Below are 18924 nucleotides of genomic sequence, written 5' to 3' on the forward strand. Positions count from 1 at the left end.
TGAGGAGTACCGCAGATCCTTTGAAAAGGAAAGAAAATGCTATGTTTATTCCTTGACTTAGTCTTATTTCTTGACTTACACGCTCTTTCTTTTGGAAAAAAGTTGGCTTTGAAACATTTTCTACTGGATAGGTTTCAAAAGAAAAATCCTTATGGAGATTGACTTCAGATGGACCTGCTGAAACACTTCTGGATGGTGCCCACAGAGCTCTAACCTCAGTACTTCCTCAGGAGTAGGGTTTTAACCCACACAAGCGGACAAACTGCATCCTGACAACAACTACCGGTGGGAATTTGAGAAAGGATAGTCTTGAAAGACTAGTTACATAACAATGACAAGACACAAGGCTAATATTCACCTTCTCCCTCCTACAGACCAAAATATATTCCATCCAGCCTGTTTGGGATTGAACTGAATGCAGCTAGGTTTCTGTTGGGGAGTGGCAATCACCAGCAGAACCTTTTGCCATGTCCTACAAGCTCAGTTAGTCAGGCTTTCCCAAGAACAGTCACGAGACTGTTGCAGACATCAGGCTGACAGCTTACAGAATAGATTAACTTCCCTATCCACTTATTTCCAAAGAGGAAATCCAACAGAGTCCCACATAAGAGACTTACTGAAGAAAAGAACTAATAACTGCTTCCTGCGAACACCCAAAGCTTGAAAGGACAGAGTCATGAAAGAGTATCTACTCAACAGTGCCAGATTTCAAACAAGATGATAGCCTTTCATGATGCAAGACATCAAGAACAGGTGAAAGAATGCGAAAAACCACAGCCTGGACACCAGATGAGTTCTTACTGACAACCACCACCCAAATTATTTATTTCCTGCACCAGTTAGGCTTAGGGCATATCTCACAAATACCACAACAAATACAATCGCTGAAATGAAACACTCTTGGCAACACATTTTTCTTATCAACAGCCACTAGGAAACTATGAGAACAAGAAGAGATGATGACATTAATGAGAAGAAATGGATTCCTCAGCAGCAGTTTAAATACCTATTTTGTTTGAAGTGGAGGCATCTTCATTCATAAACCCAAAGCACCATCACTATCACTTGGTTTTGATGGCCAGAGATTTACTCTTTAAAACGCTCAAGTAAAATTCACTCAGCACATGCGAAGTATCCAAAAATAAGTCTGAATAAAACCAAGATTATTTTCAAAAGCTCCCCTTGCTTTTATGCATTCCAACCTTCAATGTTGGGAAAACCACTACAAAGCTGGAGTAGCTGTCTTGTCTAAGCAGACTAAAAGTTACTGGCAGCAAGAATTAGGAACCTATTTTCACATGAGATACCTCGTATCTACTACCACCTCAGAAAACCTTCCCCCAGTCTATACTTCCCAGTTGCTATGATGCCTTGGTCTGGTGTGTCTCTTCCAATGGCAGTAGTTAGGGTGGGTAAGAATTCATGGTTTATTTTCAAAACCAACGTTAAAGAAAATAAGATTTTATTAAAATCCAATTTTATAAATATGAAATGCGCGCCTTTTTTTTAATGCATGCCAATCTACATTTGAAATTTTGATATCCTAATTTCTAGTAAATTTAGTTTCAAAATATCACTGAAAATGAAATTAAGACATGGAAGTCTATTATATCAAATCACTGGGCTGAGGAAGATGACTCCCTCAGCACATAACCCTCAGCTTGGTCAAACTTTGAGGTCAAACCTCAAAAATGAGGTTATGAAAGAGGGAAATACTTCTGCAGGTACAAAGAGTATTTTATTTTTATGTCCTTCACCTAGTCATGTTCAATGACTAATTCCTTTACACCTGAAAAGTGAACTTGAAAACAGGAATTTTATTCATATATTAGAGACAGACAAGATTTACTAGTTCCAGAGACTTGAAGCTCATGGTGACAAAAAAATAGGTCAGTTTAATTCATATCTATCTTCCTCTATTCATAAAGTCCATTTTTAAAGAGGCAAGTTTCAGTGTACTTTCCAAAGTAAAACACAGTATGTTTTAGATTGCTTTGTCAAAACATGAATGAAAATGAAATGCTGCTACTGTAGAGTTAATCACATGCTACTCAGCGCTCTAAAAAAAAAAAAACAACAAAGAACAGGATACCATTTTCAAAGAATGTTTTAAATATATAGTAATACACGTAAGTATACAGAGTTTACATATTTGCTATGTAAATATGTATATATTTAGTCTATAATACATAGAGGCTAAATACTTATTTTCAGAACCCTCGTTTTCCTCTAGGTAGCAAGATTAGAATACAGCATGTACTAAAACAACAAAAGCAGCATATACTATTTTTCACCAACTAACTTTTTCTACAGTGCACGTCATAAACTAAAGCTGTAGATACAAAACAAGATTAGAGTAAGATTATTCAACATAGTGCTTTCTGCTTACCAACTCAAAACTCCACATGTTTACATTACTCCCACCCTATCTGTAACCACAGAATTCTTCTGCTGATAAGATTACTCAACAGAAGACAGGCAAGAGCAACCACATCTATCATGCAAGAAATTAGAGACAAGGAAGAAAAAAAGACAAAGCTATCTTGACTGACTTGTGAACGCCAAAAAAAAAATACAATCAATAAAGGCACCTTTAGAATATAGGGTCTGATAAAGATAATTCTTGTGACCAACATATAGTTCCTCTTAAACTCCCGTATTGAACTCCAGCTTCTTGTGTGAGATGCTTTGAAAACCCACAACATTTATTTCTGGGAAGAGTTAACCTTTCAACAAACAAGATGATTGCTTTGTCTGCATGCTGGCAAGCATCGTGTCTTTTGACAGCGTTTGTTTTTAACCACAGAATGGTGTGCTACATGAGGAGGCATATATGTGTTATCTTCTAAGACTTGCTATTTGCTTGCTGTCCATTGTGGGGAAAAAGCAGTTCAGAGTCACGCTTTCAAGGTTTCTGCAGCTAATTCTTCACCACCTTAAAGTCTTCAACTCTTATGGGTGTTCAAAACATGGCAGGAGGCCACTTTTCTCAAAGAAACCCCTTGTCTCCTTCCTGATGGATGTGAAATACCTTTGGGTGACAGAAACATTTGCTCTTCCCATGCCATGCAGTTGCTCGCCTTCAGATGAAGTTCACTAAGACAGCCCCAAGACTTACCATTGCTCGAGAAGAGGCCTTCTTCACTCCCTGCCACACAAGGTTGTGAGAACCTTTCAGCTACCCTTCACCAAGCCTCTCTGCACACAGTTGAAGATATCAAGACACAGTGAATATGAAATGTCTCCTTTCCGTTCCTTCTGTGCTTCCCTAGGGGGATTCTTATCTTATCTGCCTGGAACAGTGTGTCTCTCTTAATATATTTAGACAACAGCCATGCAGAAAACCTACAAGAGAAGGGGATAGACTTCCTCCATAAACTCTTGGTGCAACAATTCAACAGATGATCCCTGCCATTACAGAAAAACTATTATAGCAAAAGATAATTATTTACCAAGGCAGTGCACAAGCTTGGACTGAAGGTGGAAAGCTCAAGACAAGTACAAAAGTGTTAGCAGCCTTTTATGGGGGAGGACTACCCCTCTGAAAGCTTTGAAAAGCAGCAGCAACCTGGTTTCAGACAGTGGGTCTTTCTCTCTTCACATTCTCTTTGTTTCACCAACCCAAAGAGCCTTGTTTCTTCTTAAGGCTCACTCTATTTTAGCACTTAACTCACAGTTAACTTCTGCAGATGTGACATAGCAGAAATGCCACCTTCATAGTACACTGTGCATTTGTGGACGAATTTCTCTAAAAATGTTCATTTTATCTTGAAGAGGCAGCTGCTAATGCCATTCATTGTGAAAAAATTTGATCCCTTGTACTACTCTGTTATTGTCCTGCTAAATTATATGCAGTTACAGAATAAAGCACATTTTATTTAATACCACACCTAGACACATTCTTCAATTTTAGAGTAGTATAATGGCTTCAAGGCTGTCACAGGACAAAATTGCTTTGGTTAAACCTGTAGAACTCCAGGACAAGCCAAATTTAGCATAGTTACTCTAAAACAATGTACAGTTTGAACTTACCTGTATTCAGCACATATCATAAACTGTCTTCTTTCAACTAACAGCATAGTAATTGTCAAGTAATATCCCACCACCTTCAAAAAGATAATTTAGCAGGTTCCCTATTTTCCTTCCTCTTGGATAAAAGCTACCAGGCCTTACCTTTAGCTGCTGTTCTCCCCATGGTAACACTTCTGTGATCTCCCCTCTCACAATAAAAAGGCTGAAGTTGAAAGACCAGTTAATTCTTCCTTTCAGCAGAACAGTTTCCTGTGGAGTAGTAATACAACAAGTTAGGGGGGAGGTTGTTGTTGGGGTTTGGGTTTTCTTTTTTTCGGAAAGGCGGATTTTTTTTGTATTGGTGTACAATTATCTTGCTGTTTCTAAGTTGCAAATGTTTAACAAACTATGTGTAGAAGAAGAGCGTGTAAACAATGGATATATCAAAGCAGCAAGGGTACAGAACCCAAACTTTTATTTCATTGTTTTAGACAGTTCATTGTATAATGACTTGCATTTTCTGTGGATTTCTAGTACAAAGAAAGATATAAAATGTGCTTTATTCCTTTTTTTCCCCCCGAACAAACATCACTGAAAAATGGGGGAAAGACTTTTATGTATAATCCACTCACCCTGCCTCACTTGCACAGAGTTAAACAATCATCAATTTAAACGCCTTTGAGTAAAAAACACTATCTTGCACAACTACAGCGGAAGGGAGAACAAAACACTGATGTAAGAAATCTGCACAAATGCCCAAGTGCTCACTGATACCCCTGCCCACTACGATTTGTAACACAGCACAGAGAACCTGTTAGGGAAATGCTAACTACAGATAAAAGTAGCGAGCCACATTCTTGTAGGGTTTAGAAACTAGAACAGCCAGATTAGTTAAACCATCGTAAAACAGCGAAAACGAACCTTATTTTTTTCATGTGTGCTACTGCGATTTTCAACTCCAGCATCTAGTTTTCTGAACTTTGACTGTGTTCGATTGAATTCAAGTCAAACTCATTTGAAGCATTTTAGCCTTGAAGCAACAAAGCCAGCAAGTTTATGATCCTTTTCCATTAATTTTTCAAGTAATAATGGGTAAATATATATTAAATTTTCTGAATTATCATCTTTGATCATTTCCTTTCACGGAATTCCCATGAGGTTAAAGCTGACATCATCAAAAGTTCGAGGGTTTTTTTTTTTTTAAGTTTAAATATGTGCATACTTTTTCCAAGATTAATTTTGCCAAAGGTAACATTTTTAGAAGCTGCACCTTCCCAGTATTATATAAAAGCAATAATAGTTGAAAAGCAAGTAATCTACTTGGAATTTCTTGAAGTACACATACATATCGCATATAACAAGAGACGTGTCATACAGCTGAGTATTTTCCTGAAACTGACATTCCAGTGAAACTTTGAGGAACTTGCACACTATGGTGATGGATTGCATGATGAAAACTTTACACAGTGCAAGTCCCATGGCTAAAACTAATTAAATATGGTTTTAAAAATGCCAGTGACTGAAGAATTCATTTAGTGTGTGAGTACTATGTGCGAACATGCTGGACAGTTATTACAAAAACTCTCAGGATTGAGACTTGAAAGCAGTTATAAATAAAACTGAATACTACCATAAAATAAGCGGGTTTTGCTACACAATAGCATTCATAGCATAAGTGATCATCAGGATTAAGAACAGAAATCCTTTTAAGCCACCAAATAAATTTGAAATACTTGATACTTTCGTAGACTCCCCCAAAAATTCAAAGCTTTTCCACTGCAAGTAATAAATTGTGAAAGGTGATGCAGAGTCAAAGTAACTGTTTTTACAGATTACTTTAAAACAGCGCATGGTTTTTATCTTTTTGTTCCAAGTACCAGATTGCACTTGGTGCAGTAATAAAGATTCCAACCCCGCAGTGATAGTCATCAAGTTTAGCACAACCGGAGTGTCTGTCAGAACATAAAAAGGATTCCAGCTTTTCATTAGCTTGTGTTGTACCAGATAGGCTATTTTACAGCATGCCCACCAGCCTGTTAAAAATATAAGACAACTGGAAGTTCTGAAAGTGCCCTTTGAAATGAGGCAAACCCAACTGCAGGAATACAATATATTACTGTTTCGGAGAGGTGCTACTTAAAACTCAGTTACACCTAAGTATTCAATTTAGAGCTACTACTAAATTAGTTTGTAGATAGTGCCGTTTGTCACAGAAAACATTCAGGAACGGTATTTCTGAGCCCTTTATCTAACAACCGCTACACGCTGCTGAATTATAGCAAAATGAAAACCAGTTACCTCCAAAAGAGAGTGGGGTCAGTCTGAAACAAAGTGTAACTTCTTTCGCAAGGGCAGACCGAGGAACAGCTTTCCATCACCTCATGTAATTAAGCGGCAAACCGTACGCAAGGCAGTTATGTCCTTTGCTAACCACGACAGAGTCCTCTTACATTGCGCTCCCCATCACCAGCCTGGCTCAACCCACAGCGCTCCCGCCACGGAAGAGAAGGAAACCACCAGCAAATACAGGGGAGAAACACTCAAGGATGTTTTGGCAAAATTATGTAGAAAGGACAGAGCTCGAAGCATTCTTGTACGTGCACCTCAGCAAGCAAGCTGAGTGAGTGATACAGACAGCTGTGTTTAAGAAATTAATCTAGCAGCTTCTAGAAATGAAGGGGAAAAATAAAACAAAACAAGGTCAGGAATATACAAGCAAACAAAGAAATGCAATGGCAAGGCTGAAGCATAATGGCGTTAGGGTGCACAAAGCAGCAAAACGAAAACCAAAGTTACAAAGACCAAGCTAAGCATAGTGATTGTCAGTCACAGACAGAAAATGGCCAAAACCCACTGATTTAGAGAATGGCAGTACAGAATCCATATCAGACACCAGTGAGAAACTGTTTGCTGTAAACTAAGGAAATTGAAAAAGCTAAAAAAAAAAAAAAAAAATCCATGAACCTAGGCTAACATTGGATTCAACATCAAAATATCTTCAGTTTAAAGAGCTGTGGAGGATCTCCACACTCATGAACTGTATTATTTACGTCATTTACATCTCAATTCATGCTGTAAACTGCATTTTATTCTTTCTCTGATTAGCATCCCTTACATCGGTAACTTTTTAAAAAATCAGATGGAAAGCATTCATCTGCCTTTAATTCCCTACTGAAGTTTTTATTGTTAATCCCCAAATCACTTCTACTGGCCACCTCCCACTGTGTGAGCCCTTTGTCATAAAGCAGCATATTAGTAGACAAGCCTAAGCCTTCACCCTCTCTGTGTTGCTACTATATATACTAGGTGTCAGAAAACAGGATGGAAAATATTTTTCCTGTCTAACTTTGTTCTTCTCATTTTGAAAGAATTACTCAAAGGACATGCATTCCTACATTTCAAAGAAGCTAGTATTCTACAGAAAATGTCAAAATCATTCTCTGTTTTGCCTGCTAAGCATCTCCATTATCCTCACTGTAAGTCAGGCACTCAAGAAAGCTGAATGTCCTGAAAAAAAATCATACATATTTAGGGCTTCCGAGTGCAAGTTTATCTTGACAGCATGCCCGCTCATAAAAATACATAGCACAGAATTATGGAAATAAATATAACATTTAAAAGAAGCCTAAGCAACCAGTAGATCATGGGTTTATACCCCACCAAAAATATTAAGGGTTTTCTGTCAATGACTTTGCATCTCATTCTCAGAGGTAAGACAGAGACACCAATTTTAGAGCAAGCTAGCTTTTTGTCCCCATCACCAGTACAAATGCAGTAACTCAGATTGCATCGCTGACATCCTCAGGGGAGGAAGGGACAGTCGTGGATTGGCAGTCTCTGCTGGATAGGGACTGAGGCTATTCTTTTATACAGATGCACAGCACAGAAAAGAAATCTTAACAAAACATTCACTTCGAAGCATCAATTACGTTGTTCTTAATTTTAGCTTGAAATACAGGCAGACATCTTTCAGGCGCAATCTGAACAAGGAGTTATACTTGCCCTCTCTTTCTTCATTCCTTTTCTTCTACAAATGCTTCCAGATCAAGTTTCCATACACAAGTGTGGAAAAGAACTACACATAGTTTGAACAGCAAAACCAGTTATAGGCAGACAATAGGGGCAATGTAAGCGAAGAAATATTCCCCCCCCCCGACTCTTTTGTACGTACAAGTCCTACGTTTGCTTTCACCACCAGCATTCGCGTGCTGTTGGCTTTAGAAACGTAACAGACACCAGCCACAACCGCTGGTCAGTATCACCATGCTCCCATCGCTGTTGCCTCTTCTTGCCTCCTCCTTGTTGTTTGCTATGGCCAATACTGCAGAGAGCCCTTTGAGGAAAGGGCCTGCACAGCCTCCTCCATGGACCAACACACAGTCCAGCAGCTGCGGTTCCCACTCCAGCTTCCATACGTGGGTAACATGTACCTACAAGCACCAGTTGCTTCCCAAACAAGTGTGGCTTAACTGCATTCCTTCCAAGTTATCCTACATGAATCTGAAATACCTTTTTTAAAACCTAATCATCTATTCATCTGTTATCTCTTAAATAAAATCCCTACTTCACACCATTTTCACAAGTATTTAAGGGGTTGAAAAGAGGCAAGTAAAGAGAATAAGACTTAAAAGGAGTATTTCTATAACATGCAATACTTCCAAATTTCCAATACTTGAAAAATTACTTTCCAGCAAGTTACCCTGTGCATTGACTCATTTAGGATACTGCAAGACACAACAGCATATACTTCCTTATTTCTGTAGTAGAGATAATCAGTTCACACCTTTTAGAGCATACTGTGGCATCATTATAGAAAAGTAAGATCTCAAAGGCTAAAAGAAAAAAAAGTTACACGAATATATCAGAAGTTTATAAAATTTAATACAAGCTTTGTACTTGTAATACCAGTATTATGTAGGATTACACATATATGTTTTCAAAACAAAACATAAAGGTTGGGACTTCTTTCATTTATGCACACAATTATACAACCAGTCGGTGTTCCAACATGAAATTTGATCCAAGTTGGAATCCCTTTTAGTTCATATTCTTTGTAACAACAACCACCACAAAAAAAAAAAAAGTGAGGTTCTTCCAAGGAAAGGAAATTAAATTTCCACATTTTCATACAGCAGAACTTCTAATGAGCCAATGTATCTGAACATCACCTCTTCTAGTTGACAAAAATGAAGCTAGAAGAGATAGGCTTTTATCAAATTTACATGCTTTCAAAAGAGCAAATATTAGCAAGCCATATGTATTATTACAACAACTAAGTTTGAATACTTCTTAAGTCGTTAAAGGAAGAGAATGGGTACTTAGTGCTTTACAAATACAATTTTGTAATGTCATTTGCCGTAACATCAAGAAGAAATTTTCTGCATTTGCAAAATTCCATAGAAAGTCACCAACAGTGTACTGCTCACTATTTATGAAGTGATTAGCATAAACAAACTTTTAAGCTGTCAGCAGTAAAATACTGCATGTAAAGGCTCTGCCCTCTCTCCAGGTAAGTTTACGATCTGCTTTAGAGTATGAGCAACTGTAATTACAGTAAGTCATACATTTCGAGACTACAAAAATCCCTCTAAACTCTCAAACCGTACTAAGTGTATTATTCAGTACAGAGCAAGGCATTGTGTATTTTAAAAAGCAATACTAACAAGGTTTAGACCAAAGATCTGTCCCAAAAATTCCTGAAACAAGAAAGAAATACTTATAAATGAGAACAGCAGAAAAATAAGGTCTCTGAATTAAACAGCACAGCTTGTATCAACACACTACAGAAACAATTTATGTCATGTAGATTCAACATTTACTAACTTGACAATAATTTTAAAAATTAACATTTAGAGCTGCTCTATAGCTACCAGTGGAAAACAAAAATAGCTTTTCTCCTCTTTCCCTCCCTCCCCATCCTGCTTTAAAAGTCAGAAGATGTGGGGTTGTAAAAACCTGAAAAAGGAAATGGTATGTGTGAAGTCAGCAGTTCAGCAAAGCGGCTGACTGGCCATTAACAGCTCTAAATATTCTTAAAATGCCAGTCTTCCCACATGAAAGGGTATTTTAATGTTATATTCAAATAAATAAAAAATACAGCTCACAAGACTTATATTTCTATCTTGAGTAAAATTGACAGTTTTAGTAGTTTACTAGTAGTATTTACAGTAGCACAAGAGTTAGACAGATTGTTTAAACATTTTGGTGAATTCAGCTCACTGAAACCTCTGTGCTGCTTTCCACTTCCCCCTTCAAGCCTGGAGTACTCTTCCTGAAAACATTCATCATCATTATTCAGCCTGGCTTTGTTCAAATGCCTAACTCAAATTTCTTTCATAACACAAACTAATTAAATTACGCACAGAAAAAAAAAAAACAACAATTTTGTGTGATGAGCACTGGCTAAGAGCTACATACCTGCATGAAATTCTCTCTACACCCAGATACTTCTCCTCCGCCTTCAGCTCAGCCTCAACACAGAAGAGAGCTCTCAACTATTTGTTCTGTGAGGCACCGAGCATACTTTTAGCACAGTGTAAATACAGCAGGTAAGGGAGAAAAGAAATTGCTGTTGCAAACATAGCAAGAGATGCCCAGATGCCAGAGATCCCTATAGAGCTTCTCTGCGTTTGTCTTTGGCAGACAACAGGCAATACTACCAGCTCTAAAAGCAGCAGTCAGAGAGAGTATGTGTACATAAGCGGACAAGGGGGAGAAAGACAAGCAGAGGAGGGATGGTGGAAAAGGGATTTTACAACCTCTTAGGCAACTTTGGCTTCCTCCCATCTGTATTGCCTCCAAACTTGAAAAGGACTGTGGAAGCTCGGTTCTGATATTATCTAACAGAGCTCTATCCACATACCACGTAGCCAGCAAATCCATCCCTGTGGTCCAGATTTTTTCTTCATCTAACAGAATACCTAGAGAAATGCAAACACCTTTAGTCTGATGCAGAAATCTATGAAAGTCAAATAAAGTGCAGAATTTTTTTTTTTTTCCCATTAAAGGCATGGAGAACAGTCTTCGGACACTTCTGCACAGGATCAGTCTGCTGCCAGCACCCCAGGTGGAGTTAGCTTGTTTCAGAGCCACGCACTTGCCTCCCCTCGCATGTACTCAATGCCAGCAGCAACATACTTCTGCTATCATCCTCTTCCAGTGCTTAAAGTATCTGTTTCACACTCCCCACTTGAGACTCCAAACAACATAATGCTGGCTGGGACTCCCTGCCACTGTATATTAACAAAGACAGAACTTGCCTCACCGCATCTATCTGCTGCTGCAACACATCCTGGTGTACCCTGGCTTATATAAGTGGACAACTACATCGGTCCCATGTACTGGTATCTAATCAGGTCACAAAACCAAACCAACCAGAACTAAATAAACCCTTAAGCAATTTCCTGCTAGCTCACCCTTCCAGAGGATGCTTCTGAAGGGAGAAAACCCCAGTGAGCTGCTTGCAGTCTCCAGGCACACCCACATCCCTGCAGTGGGCTCACCTGTGCTGCTGGTACTAACGGCCGTGCTGTTTCCCCAACTTATTTCTCTTAACTAAAAAGGAAAATCCTTCTTTAATCCCCTTACACAAGGGAGGGAATACATCCTCCACGCAGATGTCTCCAAAAATACTTGTCCATCTATTTGGACAAACATTCACAAGCACCATACAGTGCTGCTAGACATTTCTGCAGCTAACAAAGTGCTGATAGGTCAGAAAAGACAAGACAACTCCTAAGTGCTCAAAGGATTAGACAGCTGCAAATACTCAGCTGTAGCATTTGCTGCACTGTTCAAAAACTGAAGAAGATGAAAGACCCCAAAGCATCAGGAACATCCACAGCAAATCCATATCTCTTCCCATTTCCCGGGACAACTTTCCAATTATAAAATTAACAGGTGAAGAAGGCTGCAACAGGGAAACCTCCTCCTCAGCACGGCTGCACAGCTGTCACTGGCTGTGTGCAGCTCCAGCCCAGGACAGGGGCAGAGCATCCCCGTTTTTCCTACTTCCAGAGGCGATCCCTGCTCCCTCCTCTACCCAGTGCTTACACCATTGAGCACTGGAGAATATTCAGTCAAGGACCTAGGCAGCATTTTCCCACAACAAGCTGAAAAAACCATTACACGCCATATACGAAGCTTTCCAGCTAACTGTAACGCTGTTTGTTTCATGATCAAAACCAGTACATATCTTCTGACCTTTCCAGAACACTGCTGCTTGCCTCCTTACAGCACTCCAGTGCAGGGTACACATAGAAGAGATTTGGTACGAGAAGTGCCATCAAACATGCTACAGCCCTTTTAATCTCTGAGCCCCTGACAGACAATAGCGACAATAAGGACTTCCACCAATTTTAGCAGCTCTGATACCCTTTCACATTCCTCCATGTACAAGACTTACTTTTACAAACTGTGCTTTTTAAATGGGCTTTTAGAAGTGCCCCAAGAATTGCACTCCTTCCACTGAACCTTCCTGCATTAATCTCTGATAGATTCCATACAGTACATAAATAATGGTACATGCTTCATTTTCGGTACGCACCTCATTAAAACGGTGCTAGCCTCTTGTAGGTTTTATAAACTTCAGATGCTCCTTGAACTAATGCACACTACAGATGATGAAAGGCTCAACCTCGTCTTTGCCCTATGCTAAAAGGGATATCGTATTACTTGAGAAGACAACAGACTTAGATTTCTATCAAACTTCATCCCTTCCATGAAATGACTGAATTCCCTTGGTATCTTAAATAGAATTTGACCCAATTTGTGAAGCTGAAGGCCTAGAATCAAATTATTTAACCAGAACATCTGCCCCTAATGCAATGTCTTGCTTGCTTTTAGATCACAACGTACAAATGAGGAGCTGCACAGAAAATAGACCATTTATGGGTAAAAAACCCCAGTCCAAAACACTGTTCACACTTAACCTGCATATAGCATTATTCTAACAAATCAAAAAGAAAGGAAAAGTACTTTAGGATTGGTTTGGACATAAGATATCTAGATAGCATCTTCCCTGTGGAGCAGAAAGGCTACCCCTAACAAATGGAAGAGCACTAAAATTCTGTTAAAGTTTTTAGTTATTTCAGAAAGACTTTGATATTGAGCTCTGCAAGTAATTCAGAAAGGCAGGAAGAGAGCACATGAAAGAACCACAATAAGCACACACTTCGTACTGCATCAGTTTGGATCCAAAATGATCAACCACTACCCATAAAGCAAGTGCCTTTGTTAAAAGTCCAGAGCTAGGAATCAGTCCTGAATCTACACTGCTGAAATGAGAGACACGTAACTTACCATCACAAAGAAGAAGATGTATATACTTCTTCAATTCATTTAGATCTAAGATAAGAAAATACTGAGTTTTTGGTCCTATTCCAAGGGCATAGAAAATAAAGCTGCTACTTTTTGTGACAGGGATCTTGCAAGGAGAGTTGCTAAGGGTAGGAGACAGTATATCCCCTCTACTACAAATGGTGTAGTTGCATACACCTGTGCCCAGTGTCCACTGCATACAAGAGAAAGTATCAGAGCAAGCCCAAATAAAAGAGATAAAGCAGCTTGTAAAGACAGTTACTGCTTTCTGAATGGCTGAGATGCAGCTCCTGACCTTCCTTCAGTTCTACATCCTTGTTGGCCAAGCAGAAAGACTAACAAGGAAGAAATACGAGTACCTCTGTGGGTCATCATCACCATTTATACATTGGTTCCTCTTTGTCTATACATCTGCTGCAGACAAAAGAGGAGCCTGCTTACTGTTGGCTCAGGTCCCCAAAGCCACCCCTCCACTCCTGCAAGCTCCCCTTGCCCATCCCAAAATACTTGAAGAGATCACAGACACAGGATACGAGTTTTAGGCACTGTGAGGAGTTTACACACACACACACCCGTGGACTGAGCTGGTCACTCACTATATCACCTCTCGCTGCTCCACAGCCAGCACTGCTGCAGAAGTGAGGGGTGGCAGGAGCCGGGTACACACCCTCAGCCCTCATGGCCCACGCCGTGCAAGTCAGCTGGCGGGTGCGTGAAAGTACAAAAACAGTATTCACACAGAAATACACACTTAAAATAAACTACAACTCACTTAAGGACTTAGCTGTTTCACTTTTTAGAGGATTTACCTCAAGGAAATTAATCGTCTCTCCACTTAGACATCGTAAGTAAAGCTGTTCACACACATCACCTGTACCTCACCGTTATCAGTTGTCACTACAATGCGAAAATAAAACTTAACTGCATATAACTAATATTAAAGCTTCCTACCACTACATCAAGATGTCACCAGAACATTCGGACCTTAAAAGAATTCTTCTTCAGCGAAGCCGTACAAATTGTATTAGTAAAAACACTCTCATACACCAAAACACAAATCACAGTAAAAAAGAATCATTCACCAAATTGTATTAGAATGTTAACAAATATTCCGGGACTTCAAACGACATTAAGCCAAACTGCAAATCAGAATTATTTGAAAAAATACCAGGACTACTACATGTAATGAAAACACCTGCAATATTCAAGCACAAATAATTTTCCATTTAACATTTCCATTGCTTCATACTCACTAACTGCTCTATTAAGACTCAACAACTTTATATGGGATTTTCTGGCTCTTTCCACAAGCTAGAAAAATCTCAGTTCTGGGCCATTTATGTTGCATGTCTTACACTTTAAAGAACACAAACGGTATAGTTCTTTACATTTAAGATTTTAATCTCTAGAAGAAGCAATCAGCACTAAGGCTGGGTGCCTAAGGCTAGTTCTTTCAAATGGGAACGAACAGAACTTTAAAAGCCCTGCAGATGTGGAGGTCAAGAAGTTGGTTAACAGCCTCCCTTGTGCAGACTCCTTGACACAGTGTCCCTCCACCTGTAATTTGTTTTGTATTTACACCTAGAAAATACGAGAGTAGACTGTCAAATGGTATTTTCAAAGATTATCTTAAAACATGCAAGAAAAACTGTGTATTTCACCCATCCTTGTTTGAGTTAGGGGTATCCAGAGGAGTAAGAAAGCCGGCTGCGGTGTCCTGGACAGTTAATTACAAATGTCGTTTCCTGTTAGTGATGCTATTTAGTACGAAGGGATAATTACAGAGGACTTCATTTCTCCCCGTACATCCACTCCACTACGGATCAACTGCAACAGTAAAGGAAGTAAATAGGGCTCGCTCACAGCTCACGATCCCATAGGAATAGTAAGAAAAAACAATGAGGCAAAATCATGAGAAAGACACCCATTTACAAAGGGCGGGAGGAGCTATCTACATTTGCTTCAGGCTTTTTCACGTTCTCTCTCCTTAAAGCTGTGTCATTGTTATATACACACAACTTTTAGACAGGTATGGGAATTAATACTTTTCTCAGTACCACAAATTTCACACTAGCGAAAGCAAAGTTACACTTGGGTTTGTAAAGGAAACGCTCTCCAACGCCTCTTGTGAACTCGAGCAGCTACTCCAGAAAACAATGCCTCTGCCTTGTTGAGAGCACAGTATCTGGACGCAGCAAGGACAGCCTCAGCAAAGGAAAAAAAAAAGGCATCTGCACATTCAAAGTAGGAATACACAAAGTCTGAGGAAACATAGGGGACCAGCACTGCTTCTTCCCTAACCTCCCCACATCAAGATCAACACTTAACATATGACCAAACTTTAAGAACAACCTCACTAGAGACAATCACGTTCGGGTATCTACACAGCTTGTAACTGGTGTCAAAGTAGTTTATACTTGAAGCTGTTACACATAATCAAAAGCCAGCATTTGTTTTTGCCGAATCTGAACGTTACTATAAAAATATACAATACCAAGCAACCTGAAAAATACTACACAAATATTATCACCTTATTGCAGAAGTATTACTGCAGATTTACACCAAACAGAAAACTAGAGCATCAACTCCATCAGCTGAGTCTCAAATAAAATCACTAAAACATTACTTTCATAGTCAAGACCACATCGTGTTAAAGTTAAAAGCCATACAAGTACTTCCAGGTCCCAGCTTCAGTTTTACCATACACTCTTTCCCATTGCCTCATGTTTGCATTACTGCAAAACTTCCCATAAATAAAGTACCAACAGAAGTCTCTTCAATGTACTCTTTCTTTACATCAATGTAAGTAATATCATCCTTAAATAGTACTTACAGTTTATGATACCCTAAGGGAGAAAAACGGTTCCCCCTGCCCCCAAGCACGCAGCCTGGTTGTACGAGTGATTTCCCCAGACACGCTGCCAGCAAGCCCACTCATGGTCTGAGCAGCCCTTGACGGTGGCCCATGGAGAACCGGTATGCCGCAGCACGTTCACTCCCCTGTTGATTGCCTGATGTTCATATGACAGCTTCAAACACAACCGTAACACAGCGAATGCCTTCCTGCCACTACACTTTCCCATCTGCACAAGTGCTGCAGTTGTTACGGACCCTGAGCGACTGCCTCACCGACTGCTTTCCTCCACCACTTCCAAAGAGCAAGGTGCAGTATGACAGCTCTAAAAATCCAAAGGTTTACAGCAGCTGCTACTCTGAACAATAAAAAATTCATAACCAGTCAAACTCGAAGAGCTGTCTACAAGTCAGGCACAGGACACTGAAAAGCGACCATCAAATCCACAAAGTCTGTGCTTTTTAAGTTTTAATCACCAAGCCTACATTAGTTAGAATATGCATGAGTCCCAAGTGAGGTTTACATCCTTAGAACTCACTAAGATACCAGTATTTCACCTCTTCATTAAACCTTTTAGGCTTTAGGATTATTTCTGGCTCTCTCTTACAGCCTAATTAATCGGTGAGAGACAGAAAACTGTAGGAAAAGGCATCAGCTTCTAAACACAATAAGTAACTACTTAGAAACTTTTAAAAACACTCAAAGTGACTATTACTAAAAAACAAGTGAGCATAAAATTTAGCTTGTATATTAACCCAATCACTCCAGCATTGCAATGTGCTTTGTTTGTCCCAGTAGCTAAAGGCAGCGATGAAGAGCACCGCTGTCAGAACAGAACTTTTCATACCATGCTTAACTGCCTTCTTCGGACCATCACACACCCACGGAGAAAGCGATTCCCCAGGCAAGATACCCCCTTTTAAGCCGGCATCCAAGGTATGCCATAAACGCAGTTTAACCGTAAGGAAAACGGGAACGGCGCCGCAGCGCATCGCAAACCCACAAGGGCCCCCCAACGGGCCACCCTTTCACCGCGCAATCTTCCAGCGGCGCCCCAACCCCCTTACCGAACACATGGGAACGCTCCGAATTATTTCATTTTTAACGCGTATCCGGTTTTTCACGGTAACAACCGTTTCCCAGCACCTCGCCAGCCCCAGCGCTCGCCAGGCGCCGCGGCAGCAGAGAGCGGGGCGGCGGCAGGCGCAGCCCCGCCGCCCCGGCCAGCCGGGCGCGGCGAGCGGTCAGGGCGCGGAGCTCCCGCCGCCGCCGCGGGAAGCAGCGGTGCCGCCCCGGCCCGGGGAGGCGTGTCCTCCCCGCGCTCCTGTCAAACGCCGACGGCCCCGCGGTGCTGCAGGAGCGGGGCCCGTCCCGGGCGCAGACCCGCCACGGAGGCACCGGCGGCTCAGGGTAGCGCCTCCCCGCCCGGCTGCCGCCCTTCCTCACCGGGGCTCCCGCGACCACCACCCCCCGAGAGAGCTTTGCTGGTGCTGGGAGGCAGAGCAGCCCCGCTCCTCTCGCCCGGGGAGCGGCTCCCGCCGTGCCGCCCTCGCAGCTGCGCCCCTGCCCCAACGACCGGCGGGTTCCCGCGGGCGGGGGGCGGCGGCACCCGCCGCGCTGGCCGCTGAGCCTGCCGAGGAGGGGAGCGGGCAGCCCCGAGAGGCCGGGACGCGCCGTCCGAGCTCGGAGCAGCCCCGACTGGACCCGCTGCCGCCTCCAGCGCGGCGGGGCTAGCGGGGGGCGGCAGCCGGAGGAACCGCAGAAAAGAAGGAAGGGGACAGGGGCGAGGGGACTGGGCCGCCACCGCTCTCCTTCCTCCACGGCGGCTACAGCGGGCGGAGGTCGCGGTGGGAGCCCGGGGAGGGGGCGAGCCCCCCGCCTCGCCTCCCTTTCTCTCCCCGCTCCTCCCTTCCCCCGCCCGCCATGCGGGGAGCGCCGCCGCCGCCACTCACCGGGCGGGCGGGAAGCGCGTTCCCAGCGTCCCGCGGCTGCTCGCCCGCCTGTCAAGCGGCTCTTGCCGTCGCCCGCCTCACGCCGCCGCCATGTTCCGGGGGCACGGCGCATGCCCGGCAGCGGCACCGGGGGCACCGGCCTCCCCCCCCTCCCCTTTTCCGCCCGCTGCGGGGGAAAGCGGCGGCGGCGGTGGGGAGTCCCGCGTCCGTCGCTGGAGGCAGCACCCGCCGCGGGGCCTCGGGGTTGCCCTGCCGGCATCCCCGCACCTCGCCCCTACCTGCGGGGGGTGGCGCCGAGCTGCCCCTATCCATGGGGCGGCCCCGAGCGCAGCGCGACCGGCGTCGCCCCGGCCTTGCCTCGCCGCAGTCGAACCTGGCGCCGTCCCCTCGCGGAGGGCAGCAACTGGGTGCGGGCCGCCTCCTGCCCCGCCGCAAGAGGGCTCCGGGGGGAGCGGGCCGCCCCGTCGCAAGGAAGGCGACGGCCGGGGCTGAGGGCGGGGGCGCTTCGGTAGAAACGGCAGGGGCCGCCGCCGCACCGGCACATCGCCCCATCGCCTTGCTGCGGCGGGAAGGAGGGAGACCGCGGCGGGGGGGGGGGGCGGGAGGCGGGAGGCGGCGGGGTCTCCGCGGTGCTGCGCCCGCGGAGCGGGGCCGCCCCGTGAAGGGGGAGTCACCCCGCGGCGGGTGTTCGTGTAGGAGCCTTCGGTGCGAGCAGGTGACGCCTGGAAAACGGGCGAGGAGTGAAAGGCGAGGGTTTCTGCGAGGGAACCGTAAGGCGAGCGCCGCGGT

General features: G+C 43.0%; 1 protein-coding gene across 1 annotated transcript in view; it reads right to left on the minus strand.

The window, feature by feature from the left end:
* SCML2 (Scm polycomb group protein like 2) overlaps positions 1-18247 on the minus strand; it is a 72107-nt gene extending 53860 nt beyond the window's left edge. The window contains exons 1-4 of the mRNA XM_086464784.1: positions 18170-18247; positions 6462-6467; positions 4174-4281; positions 3367-3380 (exon numbers count right to left, since the gene is read on the minus strand). Of these exons, the coding sequence (XP_086320910.1) occupies positions 3367-3380; positions 4174-4281; positions 6462-6467; positions 18170-18247 (206 nt within the window). The remainder of the gene's footprint in view (positions 1-3366; positions 3381-4173; positions 4282-6461; positions 6468-18169) is intronic.
* Positions 18248-18924: the final 677 nt, after the last annotated feature.

This window comes from Leptosomus discolor, chromosome 1 (assembly GCF_034619465.1).
Source record: "Leptosomus discolor isolate bLepDis1 chromosome 1, bLepDis1.hap2, whole genome shotgun sequence".
NCBI lineage: Eukaryota > Metazoa > Chordata > Aves > Leptosomiformes > Leptosomidae > Leptosomus > Leptosomus discolor.